The following is a 19267-nucleotide window of genomic DNA, read 5'->3' on the forward strand; positions in this document are numbered from 1 at the left end:
TGCTTGATACCGGCTTACACAGTACAGCAGCACTCTGAAAGAAAGACTACTAATAACAACACAATGTAAAACTGGGGGTAAAAAGGAGAGACCAATGACCATTTTTTTTGGTGGCGACCTTACGAAGACTTAGTTTGCTTTATTATTAAATACCCCGTGCTCGTGCTTCCTTAAGTGAAGCACTCAGCGGAACTAGGGCTGCGCTGGGAGCGGTGTAGCAGGGGAAGAGGTTCCGCTCGGACCATGCGTGGCGGTGGTTCTTCCGCCGGCAAACAGCGTTCTGCTTGTCCCGCATGTTGTTCGCTGCTAATCTTACCGGTTAGCTTTCCGTCATGCAGTCGTTGGTGGTGCTGGCGGGTGCGGGGATACCTGGCGCGGCGCACAGGCGGCTCAGGAGTCTTCTTCGGCAGCTGGTTCTGAGGCCGGGCGGGTTGTACCAGGGTCGGGAGCCTGTAAGGGAGGTCAGGCTGCAATGCACGGCCTCAGGTAACCACCTCCTCCAGCCTGCCTGAGCGAATGCAAGTACAGGGACAGGACACTGGTCTCCTTAGCACGTGGGTGTGGGGCAGCAGCTTTCTATGTACTACCTGCTATCACTGTTTCCCATTTCGGGTAATAATTGGGGTGGCGCAAACTGTCCCTTCTTACAAGAAAAGAAAAAGAATGTTGCCCTATCTGTTACTAGATAGGTAGACAGACAGACGTGGTTATAACGGCATATTTCTGTTAAACTGTAAGGTTTTTACTGATTCTATGCTTAAAATTCAGGGTCTATCATTCTTTCCCAACCCTACTAGTAAAAAAGACAACTTCTCAAAGTTATTAGAGGATGCTAAACTCAACTCATATTACCCTTCTCCGAACTGAGTGATGGGGTTGCTTAATTAAATATCCACTGTAATCATAGAGCTGGTACCATTGCACAGCAGCCCATGCTGAAGTTACATTATGGTCAATTCAGAGAGGGGGCAAGTTAGGAAGATTAACATGCTCACTGGCATTGCTATGTGGAGTGACCTTTGTTAGTTTGGGGGTTACTGGGAAAGCAATGTTTCCATCCCAGCACCTGAGGAGAGGGGAGCTTCAGTCATTGTGTAAGGGGGACACCTAGTGGTTGCATTTGCGCTCATTATTGCAAGGGTTTACAAACAGCCCTACTACATAGCCCCCCAGCTAAGGATTATTTCTATAATGATTAGGGCTGTCACAAAAGGTGGGCAAAAAGGACACGCTTCTCAGTCTGTGAACACATGAGCCCAAAAATGAATGGGGTACCAACAACAACCGTTGACCTCAGTCTAATTTTGTCCATTAACTGCCCTGGCAATGATTGAACTAAAGTTATGTTGATAGGTAATTTAAGAGACAGGAAAATTCCTTTTTAGTTACAAATGAGGGTTTATGATGTCAGGTTTCATTTGAACTGAAAAGACTAAATGAGTCAGAAGAAACTGCCAGGCTTTTGGACGGGACAGGATAGAACCCAACCAAGAGAATTTTGGAGAGGTGGGGGAGAATGGAATGAGTCTTACAGAGAGGTAACATTGGTCTGTCAAGATAGGAGAAATCTAGTTAATGGGCCATAATAAATAAGATATTGAGGCATATTTTCAAAGCACTTAGACTTACAAAGTTCCATATTAACCTATGGAACTTTGTAAGTCTAAGTGCTTTGAAAATGAGCCCCATTGTGTATTATTTTTTTTTTTTTCAAAGCATTTTATAGCTATAGTGATGTGAAAAACATTTCCCCCTCATGATTTCCTGTGTTGCTATATGTATATCACACTGAATGTTTTCTGATCTTTAAACAAGATGTAATACTGTATTTGACAAATGGAAACTGAGTAAATGCTTTTTAAATTATTGAATAATTTTGTTCATTAAATTAAGCAACACCCGTATCACAAATATGGAAAAGTAACTGCATCCTAAACTTAATTGGTTGCATCACCTTTAGCAACAATAATTGTAACTAAACACTTCCTACCATTTAATATCCGTCTTTCACGCTGCTGTTGAGGAATATTTGCTCACTCTTCTTTGCATAACTGCTTTAACTCGGACATGTTCTTGGGTTTTCATGTATTAACTTCTTGTTTCAGGTTCTACTACAGCATCTCTATTGGTTTCAAGTTGGGACTTTGACTAGGCCAGTCCAAAACTTTAATTTTGTTTCCCTTCAGGCATTAGACTTGCTGCATAACTTAATTACGCTTCAGCTAATGGACTGATGACAAGACATTCTCCTTAATAATTTCTGGTATAGTTCAGAATTCATTGTTCCTTCAATAATGACAAATTTTCTTGGTCCTGAGGTAGCAAAGCATCCCCACATCATCTCACTCCACATGTGATATTCTTACTGTGGAATGCTATATTTGTTTTATGTCAGATATAATGGGACCTGTGTTGTCCAAAGAGTTCCACTTTTGACTCACCTGTCCATAGACATGATTCCAAAAGGCTTGGGGATCATCCAAGTGTGCTTTTAGAAATATGAGACGAACATTGATGTTACATTTGGGAGAGTAGCAAGGTAGAAACCACTGCTATCCATGGATCCCTTTTTTGCCCAGTCTTTCTTATTGTGGAATCATGAACGCTGACCTTAGCTGAAGCTAGAGAAGCCTGCAGTTCTTTGGATGTTTTTTTTTTTTTTTTTAAGGATGTTTTGTGATTTCCCTGATGAGTTGTTGCTGTGCCTTGGGAGTAAGTTTGGTCGGCCAGCCACTCCCGGTAAGATTCGCCATAGTTCCAAGTCTTCTCCATTTGGAGATAATGGCTCTCACTGTGGTTTGGTGGAGTCCCAGAGCTTAAGAAGTGGCTTTGTAATCCGTTCCAATATGGTTCTATTTCAACAACTTTTTAAAATCAAAATTCCTTTGATTGTGGCATAGTATTCTTATAGAAATGTTGTGGTGACTGCACTTATGGTAAGTAAGGTTCAACATATAGCGAGGTTTAGATTCAACAAGGCTGGTTGCAATCAGGCCTGGCTTTGTTAAATCAGTGGAACCTAATTATCAGTTCAGTTTGGCCAGTTGGTTGATTGAATAAATAAGGGGGCAGTTATTTTTCACATGGGTGATATGGTTGTTGGATAATTTTGTTCCTTAAAAACTGTTTATTCCGGTTACCTTTAGTCTAATATTATACTTTAAAGATAGGAACGTTCAATGTGACATCTATGAATAATAGGGGAAATCTAAATTGGCAAGGGAAATATGTACAATTTCCATTCAGCCAGGTAGTGGAATCTACCTTTATTAACATATGGCCTATTTCTTATATTCATCCTCTTTTGCAGGGGTGGGCAACCAGAGTCCTTGAGGCTCTCCGGGCATAGCCAGCTGTGCGATCTGGAGGGGGGGAGGCAATGCATTCCTCACTCTCTCTCCCCCCCCCCCCCCCCAAACGGGCACGCTAGGCATACCTTTGCTGACAGGGAAGCTGACCATCTTTCTCTTTTGATCTAGGCACAGGAAAAAAAGATTTTTAAATGCTCCCAGGTTTCAACCTAATTCATGTTTAATGTGGAATATAAATGTCATAACTAAGTAAATAGATAGATACTCTGGATGTTGCACCTGATTCTCATAACATGTCTGTTTTAGTGGCCCTTTACCAGGAGAAAAAAATCTCTGCATGAATACAACATGTTAGTGTCCCTATAACCAGCCCCTTCAAATGACACACTAATTATGATTTATAACAAATTATTACTCTGCCTATAAAAAATTATTCCATTATTATACTACCTCTGTGTACAACAGTATGCTGCACTAGCTGGCATGTTTGAACACATAAGTAAGATTAAATAAAAATGCTACCAACATTAATGAATGACAACGTGGATGCAGCAGTTCAAAGGTCTGTTTCCTTTTTTTTGAATGTGTGGAGATGATGGCTGTGCTGGGGAGGGGAAAGAGAGACAAACCTCCATGGATTCAACTTTTTTGACTTCACATGTCTCCTCTCTCTAACCTTCTTGGGTTGCAGCCCTGCATCTGCTGCTGCTGACTTCCTTCCTCCTCCCAGGCCAATATTGTGGCAGCCTGAAGGAACCACGGGCAGTGACTCTCATGCTCGCGGTGGTAAAAAACAAAAAATAGCATGAAACCGTGCATGGGGCCGTAGCCCTGCGCGTGCCACTGCCGGCTTCCTTCCTCCTCCCTCAGGATGTAACTTCCTGTTTTGGAGAGGGAGGAGGAAGGGAGCCAGCAGCAGTGCGTGCAGTGCTATGGCCCCGCGCACAGTTTCATGCTGTTCTTTTGTTTTGCTGTTGAGGGTCAGAGAGAAGGAGAGCAAGTGAGATGCCAAAGACACAGGGCAGCTAGACGCTGATATTGTCAGGAGGGGACCTGAGTCACGCCAGCCCAAATTTTGGGAGTCGATTGTTAAAGTTTAACAACCGGCTCCCAAAATTCCTTAAAAAAAATAACAAATGGCTCTGGCAAGCTGGTGTGAGCTGGCTCCAGCACACCACTGCCACAACCCAGTTGGGTTTTCAAGATTTGCACAATGAATATGCATGAGATTGATTTACATGTACTGTTTCCATTGTATGCAAATAGATCTCATGCATATTCATTGTGCAAATCTTGAAACCCTGGCTTGAGTTGTGGCTCTCGAGGACTGCCTTCCCACCGCTGCTATATTGTATCTCTTGCTTGCTACTGTCAGAAATAGGATGATGTTCTAGATCTGATCCAGTTTGACAACGCTAGTAAAAAGTGAAAGATTTATTTGATCTGAAGAGAAACCAGAGATATTTGAGAACACATATGTTATGCTCTAAAAATAGAATTCACATTTCTATGTGACGTATCAGATCCTACAGGTCCAAAACACAATTAGGAACTTAGTTTAGTGGAAACTGCCAAACAGGAAAGAAAATTTATGAGTAATCAAGAATGACTTGGGGCTTCCAGGTGTATGGATATTGGACTTGGTATTCCTAGTTCTGTATGGATCTCCACACCTGAGAATCCTTGGTGTGGAACCATGCTGGCACAATACCATAAACTAACACTGGCATTGGGATACCCGAGGGCAGGACTTCTGCAACACTGGATTCATAGATCTGGGCCCCTGTGCCTGGACTGTTTTTCAAAACTGCATAAACCTCATAACTAACTAAGTATCTCCTTGTGTGCTACGTTTGAAAGAAAGGAAAGTTTTGATACTTGGTAAACATTACCACTATAACTTTAATGCCCAAGGAGGGAAAAGATCAGTAGTTGGCCATGGTTTTCTAAGCTAATATCTTTGCTAAATTTCAACATGAAGTTGGCTAAGATCGTGGTGGATAGACTTTCATTAATTTTGCTGGACTTGATTATGGCTAACCGGATGGGTTTTGACTGACAGCAATAACTGGTGTTGACTGCAAGGAGGATTCTTTTCCTTATGAAATATTGTGAGGAGAAAAATGTTCCCTTGTTAAATAGCTCTGACCCAGAGAAGATGTTTTCCAGAGTCGATTGGGGTTACTTTTTGAGATCCTAGTTAAATTCGATATATGTTCAAATGTTACCATAGTGATGTGGGTCCTCTAATTGAGTGGTAGTCATTTGTAGGAATTCATATTGCAAAAGGGTATGAGGCAAGGGTCTCCCCTACCATCTGCTGTTGAAGGTAATCCAGATCTGTGAAGGAATGAGTTATTTAAGATCACAGCATTCATGGACCATAGACTGTTGTACCTCCCAGATCCATGTGATTCCGTGGAATACCTTATGCAGCTATTTCACAGGTTTGGATCCTTTCAAGGATGAAGTTACAGTTTAGATAAATTTGAAACGCTTGCCCTTCAGGATGACAATAATGAAGGGGGCAATCCCCACTGCAATGGGCAGGGAATGATTCTTTGCTACTTACGCATAAGAATGCCATGAGAACTGAGAAACTCATCCAGAAATATCATCTCTGCATTGGATTAAATTTACAAGAACTAGGATGGATTGATTGTGAAGTCTCTCAATTTCTCTAGTGGGAAGGATTTAAGATGTTGATCTTTTCTAAGTGGTTATGGGGCTCGTAACGCAAAAAATAAAAAAATGTTTAAACAAATGGCATAACAGGCAGATATACTTATTTCTAGCAGAAAAATGTCTAAATTGTATAATCAAATAAACAACAACAAAAAAGGCCAAATCTGATAGTTGTCGAAAAGAAGACGTTCCCAGAGGGGGCATTTCATGGATGTGATATGGGTGGTGTTATGTGATCGTTTTTTTGGCAATGACTGATAGAAGAATGACTTCTCTTTGGAAAATGAGTGCCTCTGCGTCTCTGAGGCAGGGTTGTGGCTTCTGTTCTCCAGGAAAGCTAGTTAAAATCCCACCATCCCTGGCAATTATTCATAAATGTAATAAAATGAAAATACCTGGGAACTACAAGGCTTTGAGACAGAATTGCTGATACCAAGATAGAGGGTGAGGAAGCGGTCCTGTGTGTTGGAGAGACATGATTTGATCTGATCCTTGGTCTGGCTGTATGGGGGGAAGTTTATGTACTTGTTCTCCTAGAAGTACGTTTCTTGTTATTTATGGACAAGATATTCCACATCAATGGTTTTTTTTTTTGCATTGTAGCTGTTTAGTGAATGAGTTTACTGTCCATATGGATCTTGTCATACTTCAGATGTGTATCATGGTGGTGTAGCTTAAAGTGGCAGTGCTAGGAAAAACGTGTTTTACATAATAGGACAGACAGTTAAACAAAATCATTAAGGTCTTCTGTTGCATTCTGGTTTTTAATCCCCAAGATGATGCAAACATTTACTCTGCTTCTGTATTGCTGCTGGTCAAGTCTCTTTGTGAAAATGAGACTTATGCAATAAGGACAAGCATGGGACACTTATTTCTCTGTTTTCTACAGTGGAACTTGGCCTCAGTGGCACTACCCCCTATTACTATACTATACATTGCTTATAATTAGCAAACACCTGACCAGTTTGATGTGGTCCAGTTTTTTTTCTTTATGTAATCTGCAACCATCCAGGTAAATACATATTATATCCTCGAAAAAAAATATTTAAATTGGATCAAAAAAATTTCTCAACCAAGTTTTTAAATATTTCCGAAATAGTAGTTAGAAACAATACGAATTTTCAAAGGTAACAGCTTCTGTAGTGTAGCGGCTTGATAATATAGAGAAGAATTAAATATAGATTTATATTTAAGATGTTTAAGAGATGGAAAATGCAGTAACATCAAATTAAGGAAATCAGGGACGCAAACAAACTGGGCAACACAATAATAATGGGGGATTTCAATTACCCGCATATAGACTGGGTTAATGTAACATCTGTACACGCAAGGGACATAAGATTTCTTGATGAAATCAAGGACAGCTTCATGGAACAGCTAGTTCAGGAGCCGACAAGAGAAGGAAAAATACTAGACTTAGTCCTTAGTGGTGCTCATGATCTAGTGCAGGGGGTAACGATACGAGGGCCGCTTGATAACAGTGATCATAATATGATCGGTTTTGATATTGGCATTGAAGGAAGTGAAACTAGGAAATCAAGTACGCTAGCGTTTAACTATAGAAAAGGTGATTACGACAAAATGAGAAAAATGGTGAAAAAAAGACTGAAAGGAGCAGCTCGCAGAGTAAAAAACTTGCATCAGGCGTGGATGCTGTTTAAAAACACCATCCTGGAGGTTCAGGACAAATATATTCCACGTATTAGAAAAAAGGGAAAAAAGACTAAACGTCAGCCGGCGTGGCTAAACAGTAAGATAAAGGAAATCATTAGAGCCAAAAAACAATCCTTCAGAAAGTGGAGAAGAGAACCAACTGAAAGTAACAGGATAGATCATAAGGAATGCCAAGCCAAATGCAAAGCGGAGATAAGGAGGGCAAAAAAGGACTTTGAGAAGAAATTAGCGTTGGAAGCAAAAATACATAGTAAAAATTTTTTAGATACATTAAAAGCAGGAAACCGGCCAAAGAGTCGGTTGGGCCGCTGGACGAAAATGGTGTTAAAGGGGCGATCAAGGAGGACAAAGCCGTAGCGGAGAAATTAAATGAATTTTTTGCTTCGGTCTTCACCGAGGAGGATTTGGGGGGGACACCGGTGCCGGAAAGAATATTTGAAGCGGGGGAGTCGGAGAAACTAAACAAATTCTCTGTAACCTTGGAGGATGTAATGGGTCAGTTCAGCAAGCTGAAGAGTAGTAAATCACCGGGACCTGATGGTATTCATCCCAGAGTATTAATAGAACTAAAAAATGAACTTGCGGAGCTACTGTTAGAAATATGCAATCTGTCCCTAAAATCGAGTGTAGTACCGGAAGACTGGAGGGTAGCCAATGTTACTCCGATTTTTAAGAAGGGTTCCAGAGGAGATCCGGGAAATTATAGACCGGTGAGTCTGACGTCGGTGCAGGGCAAGATGGTGGAGGCTATTATTAAGAATAAAATTGCAGAGCATATACAAAAACATGGACTGATGAGACAAAGTCAGCACGGATTTAGTGAAGGGAAGTCTTGCCTCACCAATCTAATGCATTTTTTTGAGGGGGTAAGCAAACATGTGGACAATGGGGAGCCGGTTGATATTGTATATCTGGATTTTCAGAAGGCGTTTGACAAAGTGCCGCACGAAAGACTCCTGAAGAAATTGCAGAGTCATGGAATCGGAGGTAGGGTATTATTATGGATTAAGAACTGGTTGAAAGATAGGAAGCAGAGAGTAGGATTGCGTGGCCAGTATTCTCAGTGGAGGAGGGTAGTTAGTGGGGTCCCGCAGGGGTCTGTGCTGGGTCTGTTGCTTTTTAATGTATTTATAAATGACCTAGAGATGGGAATAACTAGTGAGGTAATTAAATTCGCCGATGACACAAAATTATTCAGGGTCGTCAAGTCGCAGGAGGAATGTGAACGATTACAGGAGGACCTTGCGAGACTGGGAGAATGGGCGTGCAAGTGGCAGATGAAGTTCAATGTTGACAAGTGCAAAGTGATGCATGTGGGTAAGAGGAACCCGAATTATAGCTACGTCTTGCAAGGTTCCGCGTTAGGAGTTACGGATCAAGAAAGGGATCTGGGTGTCGTCGTCGATGATACGCTGAAACCTTCTGCTCAGTGTGCTGCTGCGGCTAGGAAAGCGAATAGAATGTTGGGTGTTATTAGGAAGGGTATGGAGTCCAGGTGTGCGGATGTTATAATGCCGTTGTATCGCTCCATGGTGCGACCGCACCTGGAGTATTGTGTTCAGTACTGGTCTCCGTATCTCAAAAAAGATATAGTAGAATTGGAAAAGGTACAGCGAAGGGCGACGAAAATGATAGTGGGGATGGGACGACTTTCCTATGAAGAGAGGCTGAGAAGGCTAGGGCTTTTCAGCTTGGAGAAGAGACGGCTGAGGGGAGATATGATAGAAGTGTATAAAATAATGAGTGGAATGGATCGGGTGGATGTGAAGCGACTGTTCACGCTATCCAAAAATACTAGGACTAGAGGGCATGAGTTGAAGCTACAGTGTGGTAAATTTAAAACGAATCGGATAAAATTTTTCTTCACCCAACGTGTAATTAGACTCTGGAATTCGTTGCCGGAGAACGTGGTACGGGCGGTTAGCTTGACGGAGTTTAAAAAGGGGTTAGATAGATTCCTAAAGGACAAGTCCATAGACCGCTATTAAATGGACTTGGAAAAATTCCGCATTTTTAGGTATAACTTGTCTGGAATGTTTTTACGTTTGGGGAGCGTGCCAGGTGCCCTTGACCTGGATTGGCCACTGTCGGTGACAGGATGCTGGGCTAGATGGACCTTTGGTCTTTCCCAGTATGGCACTACTTATGTACTTATGTAAGCTTATCTTATAAAGACTTAAAATGAATCACACTAGCCAAATTAACAAGATGAAAAGGCGCTAGGCCATTTAGTATCTTATGAATAAAAGTGTAGAGCTTAACCTGGCTCAAACTTAGAAACTGAAAATATCAATCGTGCTGCAGTATTTTGCATTAATTGAATTCTATTCACTAACGTTTTTAAACAACCCTCAAATACAATGTTACTGTAATCCACTCTGGATAAGGTTAGAACTTGGACCAAGAATCTAAATTCTGCAAAACCAAAAATGTACATATTGCTCTCAACTTCTGCATGGTATACAATAATTTCTGAACTAGCATGACACGAGAAAGTCATTAAACTATCAACTTCAACTACCAAAATTCGTGAGGATCTCTCAAAACCAAAACAAATCCACACCAATCAGAAATCTTGGTGGAAAAGTGAGTCTTGAGGGTCCTAACCATAAAAATATTGTTTTCTCATGGTTTAGTTTCAGGTGATTATTAGTAATCCAATGATCAATTAATCCAACTCAACCAAATTAGCCAAAGTGGAAGACCAGTCACTGGAGATGGTAGTAACAAATCAATAACTAAGATACAAGTGGAAGATTTGAAACTGAGGAAGTAACATCAATGTGTAAAATAAGTGGGGAGAATGTACACAGTTTGTGGATATATAGAAATGTTCCCACATAAGGTTTATATGAGTGGGTGGTGAAGTGAAAGGTGTGACTGGATGAGTTCTGGAACTTGCATAATATAAGTTGTTTTATATTACATAAATATTTGTAATAAAATAAATGAAATATTCTAAAGGAAGAACATTTTTTGTGATATAGCTTTGAGATCTGTTCTTCTAGTTTAAATATTTATCCCCAGTAATATATATAAGTAACAAATCAATGCCATCTGCATATATAGAGAATGGTATTTTCAGCTGTTCAAGAACCTGACCCAAAGGTTAAAGTAAAATATTAAACAAAGGTGGAGACAATGCCGACTCCTGGGGAACCCCACAACCTGGCTCTGAGCTCATAGGTAAACATTTATGCCTCTTCACCATGTAGCTCCTCGTAGATAAGAAGCCTTTAAAACATAACACAAATCCTCCCAAGCCCAAATTGCATAATCTAGATAACAAAAGATTGTAATCGACCAAATCAAATGCTGATGAAAAGGCAAATGTCCCTTGCTCAATAGAGATTTTCCATGTACAATCAAAGCTCCAATCACTGTTTCAGTACTATGGATTTTTCTAGGGCTGCACTTTAATTGCAGTTAACGTGTCAATCAGCCGTGATTAGAAAAATGAATTACAATATTTTACCTTCTGTCCCTCATGGCCACCTGCATGCGGTCCGGCATCTTTCCCTCTCCCCCCACCGACTGCTGGCAGCTCTCCCCTCCCACCCGTTTTTTGGGTTTTACCTTTTTTTCTTCCATTTTCAATAAAATCTTTGGCTCTGCAGCTGTGGCCGTGGTACTGAAAAGCCTGCAGCAGACCTTCCCTCTGACGCCACTTCCTGTTTGGGACATGTCAGAGGGAAGGCACTGTGCAGGCTGCCGCAGGCAGCTTTTCAGTACCATGGCTGCAGGGCCGAAGATTTTACTGAGAATGGAAAAAAGGGGAGAGGGAATGCGAGTGAGAGAGAACTTGGGGAGGCCATGGGAGGAGAGGGAGGGAGAGAGAACCTGGGGTGAGCCGGGGAGAGGACGGAGAGGGAGAACCTGGGGCAGCTGGAGGGGGTGGGGGAAGAGAGGATCAAGGGTAGGGCTAAAAGAGGAAGGAGAGATGCTAGACTGTGCATGGGGGGGGGGTGAATATGGAGAGAAGGCAAATTAAGGGACAGAAGGATGGAGGGAGAAGAGAGATAATGGACCTGGATTGGAGAGGGTAGAGGGAAGGAAGGAAAAGAGAGGTTTTGGAAGGGGGGGGGGGTTGAGAGACAAGGAAGAGAGAGAGATAATGGACCTGGGGATAGATGAGAGAAGGGGAGAAAGAGTAGGGCATTTAATCAATGGCATAGCCAAAGGTGAGAGGAAGGGAGGAGCCTTGGAGACCTGGGCCCCCTGCTTTGGGCTCGGCCCCCCTCCCCTTCCAAAACGTCAGTACCTGTTCAGTGGCTGGTGGGATAGCTCAAGCCCCACCAGCCGAAGAAATCCGTTGCCTGAGTCACCCCCTTTCTCCTCATATTGTCTCAGGAGTGAGGAAGTGAGTGGGGTGCCTCTAGCTACCAATGCTTGCGCTCCTCAAGCATGTTCAATTTGTGCATGAACTGTGCATGTTCAGAGAGTGCTGTTAGCGGCGGCAGGAGACACCCCGCTTACTTCCTCACTCCTGAGGCAGCATAAGGAGGAAGGGGGCTGCTTTGGCAGTGGATTTCATGGGGCTTTGGCATCCCCACCAACAAAGGTATGATATCTAATGAGGGAGGAAGGAAATGCGTGCCCCCTAGTCCATCCCTGTGCCCTCCCCAATGGACTGCTGGCTATGCCCTTCATTTAACCGCTTGATTAATCAGAAGATTAAGAAGTTTGATTTGTGCGATGAATTGCAATTAGAAATTTTAATCGCAATCAGCCCTAGTTTTTCTAAATCCAGACTGAGAGATGTGAATAATATTATGCCTATCTATATAATTCTCTAATAATTTCACCACACATCTCTCTAACATCCTTCCTTATACATAAAAGACTGGAGGCAACAGGTTGATAATTGCTAACAGACTGTAGATTGCCTTTGGAGTTCTTAGGAACTGTAGTGAGGACAATTTCCCCACAAGATTCTGGAAAAAGACCACTAGCCAAACTGTCATTTATTTATTTATTTAGATTTTGCTCATTGAACCATTTTGTAAGTTTAACAAGTAAAAGTGGAGATACATCCTTCCAAAAGTAAGACAGGAGTCTAAAGCAGTTTTCAGCAGTCCAAAGGCTAACCTGCATGTTTGCAGTTGAGCCTCCTGTACCTGGATACCTTGTTGTAAGTTTGCCTGCTGCAGTCTTAGCTGTTAAGGACTTAACTGGCGTTCCGAACTTCCAGGTCTGCTATTCAGTTACTACTACTACTACTTAACATTTCTAGAGCGCTACTAGGATTACGCAGCGCTGTACAAAATAAACAAAGAAGGACAGTCCCTGCTCAAAGGAGCTTACATCTAAAGAACGAAATGTCAAGTTGGGCAGTCTAGATTTCCTGGGTAGAGGTGTAGAGGTTACAATCTAAAGAATGAAATGTCAAGTTGGGCAGTCTAGATTTCCCTCTTTGAGCAGGGACTGTCTTTCTTCTATGTTTGTGCAGCGCTGCGTATGCCTTGTAGCGCTATAGAAATGCTAAATAGTAGTAGTAGGTTAGGTGCCGAAGGCGACGTTGAAGAGGTGGGCTTTAAGCAGAGATTTGAAGACGGGCAGGGAGGGGGCCTGGCGTATGGGCTCGGGGAGTTTGTTCCACGCGTAGGGTGAAGCGAGGCAGAAAGGGCGGAGCCTGGAGTTGGCGGTGGTGGAGAACGGTACTGAAAGGAGGGATTTGTCTTGAGAGCGGAGGTTACGGGTAGGAACGTAAGGGGAGATGAGGGTTGAGAGGTAAGGAGGGGCTGCAGATCGAGTACATTTGTAGGTTAGTAGCAGAAGCTTGAATTGAATGCGGTACCTGATCGGAAGCCAATGAAGTGACTTGAGGAGAGGGGTGATATGAGTGTATCGGTTCAGGCGGAAGATAAGACGTGCAGCAGAGTTCTGAACGGACTGAAGGGGGGCTAGGTGGCTAAGTGGGAGACCAGTGAGGAGTAGGTTGCAGTAGTCAAGGCGAGAGGTAATGAGAGAGTGGATGAGAGTTCGGGTGGTGTGCTCAGAGAGGAAAGGGTGGATTTTGCTAATGTTATAGAGGAAGAAGCGACAGGTCTTGGCTATCTGCTGGATATGCGCAGAGAAGGAGAGGGAGGAGTCGAAGATGACACCGAGGTTGCGGGCAGATGAGATGGGGACGATGAGGGTGTTATCAACCGAAATAGAGAGTGGAGGTAGAGGGGAAGTGGATTTGGGTGGGAAGACAAGAAGTTCAGTCTTGGCCATTTTCAGTTTCAGGTGGCGGTTGGACATCCAGGCGGCAATGTCGGATAAGCAGGCCGATACTTTGGCCTGGGTTTCCGCAGTGATGTCAGGTGTGGAGAGAGAAAGCTGGGTGTCGTCAGCATAGAGATGATACTGGAAGCCATGAGACGAGATCAGGGAGCCCAGGGAAGAGGTGTAGATAGAGAAAAGAAGGGGTCCAAGGACAGAACCCTGAGGGACTCCAACAGAGAGCGGGATGGGGGTGGAGGAAGAACCATGAGAGTGTACTCTGAAGGTATGATGGGAGAGATAAGAGGAGAACCAGGAGAGGACAGAGCCCTGGATCCCAAAAGAGGACAGTGTGTCAAGAAGTAAGTTGTGATTGACAGTGTCAAAAGCGGCGGATAGGTCGAGGAGAATGAGGATGGAGTAATGACCTTTGGATTTGGCGAGGAACAGGTCATTACAGACTTTGGATAATGCCGTTTCTGTCGAGTGAAGTGGGCGAAAGCCAGATTGAAGCGGATCGAGGATGGTATGAGAGGCGAGAAAATCAATGCAACGGCTGTGAACGGTGCGTTCAAGTATTTTGGAGAGGAAGGGTAAGAGGGAGATGGGGCGGTAGTTGGAGGGACAAGTGAAGGTTTTTTGAGGAGAGGTGTGACAACAGCATGCTTGAAGGTGTCAGGGACAGTTGCGGTGGAGAGAGAGAGGTTGAGGATATGACAGATGGGAGGGGTGATGGTGGGAGAGATGGAGGTAAGTAAGTTGGTGGGGATGGGGTCTGAAGAACAGGTGGTGCATTTTGAGGAGGAGAGAAGATGGGCGGTTTCCTCTTCGGTGATATCAGGAAAAGAGGAGAAGGAGGCCTGGGTTGATTGGTTGAGGGAGTGGGTGATAGGATGAAGTGGAGGAGAAGGTTTAGTGGTGAATTCGAGGTTGATCTTCTGGACCTTGTCGCGGAAGTAGTAAGCCAGTGATTGAGGAGAGAGTGAAGGGGGGGGGGGGGGGTGGGAGCGGAGGGCACTTTGAGGAGGGAGTTGAGGGTGGCGAAGAGACGACGAGGGTTAGAGCTGAGGGAATTAGTCAAATGAGTGTGGTAGTCCTGTTTGGCGAGGAATAGGGAGGACTGGAAGGAGGATAGCATGAATTTGAAGTGAATGAAGTCAGTATGGGTGCGAGATTTCCTCCATAAGCGTTCAGCCGATCGGGAGCAGGAACGAATGTAACGGGTGCAAGGGTTATGCCAGGGCTCGGGATTAGTGCGCCTAGTGGGACGGGAAACGGACAGTGCAAGGGTGTCAAGGGCGGAGGAGAGAGTGGCATTGTAATTGGAAACAGCCTTGTCGACGGACTCGGAGGACGTGATGGACGGGAGGAGATCAGAGATACTGGCGGATAAGGTGGGGGGTCAACTGCCTGGAGATTCCTGGAGGTAGTAGTTAGAGTTGGGCGGGACTGAGGGGGAGGGTGATGAAGTGTGAATGTGATCAGGTGATGGTCAGAAATGGGAAGAGCGGAGACGCAGAGATTAGAGGGCGAGCAGGTAGAAGAGAGGACGAGATCAAGACAGTGACCAGATTTGTGAGTAGGGGTGGTGGAGCTCAGTTGGAGGTTGAAGGAGGAGGTTAGGGTGAGGAATTGAGAAGCGTATGAGTCGGATGGGTTATCAGTGTGTATGTTGAAGTCACCAAGAATGAGGGATGGGGATGAGGGCTCAAGAAAAACGGAGAGCCAGGCATCGAAGTCAGTAAGGAAGGAAGGGAGGGACTTATCAGGGGGGCGGTAGATGACTGCAATTCGGAGTGGCAGCGGGTAGAATAGACAGATGGAATGGACTTTAAAGGATGAGAAGCAGTGAGACTGTGGTAGGAGGAGGGGTTGAAAACTGCAGGAGGGCAAAAGTAGTAGGCCAACCCCACCACCGCGGCTAGCTGTGCGGGGCGAATGGGAGAAAAGGTAGCCTCCGTGGCAAAGGGCTGCGACTGAGGCAGAGTCGTGGGGGGTCGTCTAGTTAGCCTTGTAATCTCCTGCTTGTTAATTGGTTAATTTTGCTGCCCCAGCTGTACATTGTGCAAGTGTCTGTCTCCTTTCCACCCTGTGCAACTAATTGCATTCCTGTGGGCTCAGGTAGCTATGCTGGCTGCAGAAAATCAGACCCTGCATCAACAGATAATCCATTTTACAGGTCACAGGAATGCTGTTCTTCTAGCAACCTTTGGCTCAGTTGCTGTCAGTATGTCTGCCTGCCCCTGGATACTGCTGAAGTGCTTTGATGACAAACCAAGATATTTTTATGGATTTATTAATCGGTGCCATTTATGTTAATGTATCCCTAAGAGTTGTTTAGGATTGGTGCTAAGCCTTCTTATGGGGAAGTGGTACAGGTGGCCTTCTCATTATTAGAGTGCAACAGTCTCCTGTTGAGGAACCGGGAGGTCAGACTTTCAAAAACACCCCCAAACTGTGCCTGCATTGCTGAGTTGGCATCACAGTACTTGAAGCAGAACTCTGGATTACTCCTCTCTGTTCCAACACACATGACATGGAATGAACCTATCTGTACTAATTTTAAGTTTCTAGTTTAATCAGTATTTGATGTATCACCCATTCAGAAATCCATTTTGAGCAGTTTACAACTATAGTTATTGAGGGGCTGGAAAAGGATATCAAGGAGGAGCATGACACATTCATTGCTTCTCTGAATGAGTGGCAGAGGGAATGGAAAGCGCTAAGAGGCTATGTGAGCTGAGCTCTCTAGGGTCTTGCTGTTAGTAAGGTCTCAAAACAGGTCATCATCCTCTTAACTTTATATAACACCTGTACTCTACTAGGTATGTTGAGAAAAGAATACAGTGAATAATTAAAAAAAAAAAGTCATGCAATTATTTGAGTGAAGTAATTTCTAAAAAAGAAAAAAAAAAACTTGGTCTCAAGTGTTGGAGGAGAGGAATACAGACAAAGCATATTGGGATGAGCTGTCTTTTGCGGTTACGGGTGGTAGTCCTTAGCAGAATAGGTGTGGTGACAGTTATATATGAGCCCTTTCTTTTATGAATAATTGAATGGTGTAATAATACACGAGAAAGTGCCTGTTCTTAATTCATTGCTGCTACAAAACATATGCAACCTTAATTAGAGGTTCACAGCAATTACTTTTCTTTCCAGCTGAGCCCATTCAAAGAGCATAGTGCAAAGGGAGGTTAAATACAGTTCCTCAGTACTTGGAGCCCATCCTGAGTGCACATCGACTATAATTACGACGCTTCTGATGGATCATCCTTATTCTTTGCAAATCTGTTATTATCTAGAACAAATGTTTCTTTTACTAAAAGGGATTTTTTTGGGGAGGGGGGATATGGGTGGGGAAGGTGTTAATGTACTTTTGATCCCCCGCCCTGTTCTCTTATCTTTCTCCTAAAGAACACATTTTTAAAAATTCTCTTTTTATTGACAAATTCAAACCAAATACTGGTTCTACATAGTATCTTGTATAAGTTTGTGGTACACAGGCTTATCAAAGCATAAGTGTACCAACATCTTCAACACTGTAACAGTGTGAACCTTCCAAGCAGAAGTACTCATCTCCTCCTCTTTCTCCCATCCTGCTCTCTCCATAGAAAATCAGCAAGCTAGGGAGCAGCTGTAAACTGCTTTAACTCGTTAAAAGTATCTCTCTACCTAGGCCTACTTTTTCAAGAACTCTAAACATAAAGGGCCAAAATACTCTGTTAAAGGCCTTAATGCATCTATTGCCAGGATCACTAGTTCAGCATTCCACATCAAATTTTACACTCGGATTATCTGATGTATGGTGAACTCAAATAAAGCCAGACTGATCTTTGTGTATCTCATGCGGCATAAACACCTTTATCGAGTGGCTAAAATTTTGTTCAGAATCTTATGGTCAACATCCAATAATAATAAGGGTCTAAACGGGGGTTCTCAACCCAGTCCTTGGGGCACACCCTACCAGTTAGATTTTCAGGATATCCAGAATGAATATGCATGAGATACATTTGCATGCACTACCTTTATTGTATACACATCTATATCATGCATATTCATTGTGGATACACAGAAAATCTGACTGGCTGACTGTGTCCTGAGGACTGGTTTGAGAACCCCTTTGATGCACAGTTAGTTGGATCCTTCCCTTTTCTATAGATAATTATCTGTTCTGCTTGCAAGCAGAACTGGATTAAGGAATAGGCAAACTAGACAAGTACCTAGGACCCCACTCCCCAATTTTGTTTTCTAAACTTATTTCCTGCCTCTCCCAATTTTTCAGGATAGACTTTGAGCCTGTCACTTCTTATGCTCTTTTTGCAATTTGGCTATGGTCTCCTAGATGCTTGGCCTTCTTATAACATCGTAAAAGTTACAACAAAGAACCAATGCCCATCATATCCCCCCCCATTCCCTACTGACCATTCCAAACCCCCTATCCCTGTCAAAACAATCATATACATACCCACCACTGTGTGCGTAAAAATTGCATACACTCAAAATTGTTAACAAACACAATTAAACCCCCAATGTATTCAGGAGAGCAGCGTGTACTCTTGTTGTCAGAGTTGCCAAATATGTAGACCAAGAATTCAGATTTAGTTTCTATATATAAATGTTCCATGTTTAAGGAGTTTGTACATCTGATTCTGCTATAATATATAATATTAGGGTGGGTGTATCTGGTCGAATCCACTGCATCAGGATACATCGCTTTGCAACCAGAGCTACCTTGAGGAGAAATAATGCTGAAACCTGAATACCCTGTACCATAGTGGACAGATCATCCAAGATGCACATCTGGGGAGTAGCATCCCAATGCCTATGATAAAGGGCACTCAAGTGCTGCCAGAGGTCAGTCCCAAATACCAGTGTTGGTAGGAAGCATTACTAGTATGACATTTAAGACAGGTCCCATCAGAGGGGAGACCCATCGTTTTAGCTCTAGAAGAGTGAATGTACATTCTCATGAGAAATTTGTAATGAACTTCTTGTAATTGCACAACTTTCCACCGGACGAGGACCATCCAGTTAGGCTTTAAAGGCAAAAGTCCAGGGTGTAAGTACCAAAATCATATGCCCAGTGATCAATAATCTTTTGGAGAGGTGAAAATTGTAACAGCCGCTTCATACTACCATAGTAGCGACCCATCAAGCCTTTACAAATTGCAGTAAGAGGCGATTCATCACGAAAGGGCGATTCTGAAAAGTACTCTGGGTTATTTTTTATTTTATTATGACGCAACAAAGCACCAATATAATGACTCAGTTGTTGATGAGCAAACCAGTCAGCAGAAGTAAGAAGATACGTAGTTTTTAATGTGTCATATGGCAACATTTCAGGTTCATTCTCATCCAGGGCATGTTGGACAAGTGTGAGGCCTCGATCA

At 43.2% G+C, this 19267-nt stretch overlaps 1 protein-coding gene across 1 annotated transcript in view; it reads left to right on the plus strand.

The window, feature by feature from the left end:
* The first annotated feature begins 258 nt into the window (after nt 1–258).
* The window catches only part of VWA8 (von Willebrand factor A domain containing 8), a 483817-nt gene continuing 464808 nt past the window's right edge, over nt 259–19267 (plus strand). The window contains exon 1 of the mRNA XM_030200545.1: nt 259–486. Coding sequence (XP_030056405.1) covers nt 333–486 — 154 coding nt within the window. The 5' untranslated portion in view covers nt 259–332. The remainder of the gene's footprint in view (nt 487–19267) is intronic.

Source organism: Microcaecilia unicolor, chromosome 4 (assembly GCF_901765095.1).
Source record: "Microcaecilia unicolor chromosome 4, aMicUni1.1, whole genome shotgun sequence".
Classification (NCBI taxonomy): Eukaryota; Metazoa; Chordata; class Amphibia; order Gymnophiona; family Siphonopidae; genus Microcaecilia; species Microcaecilia unicolor.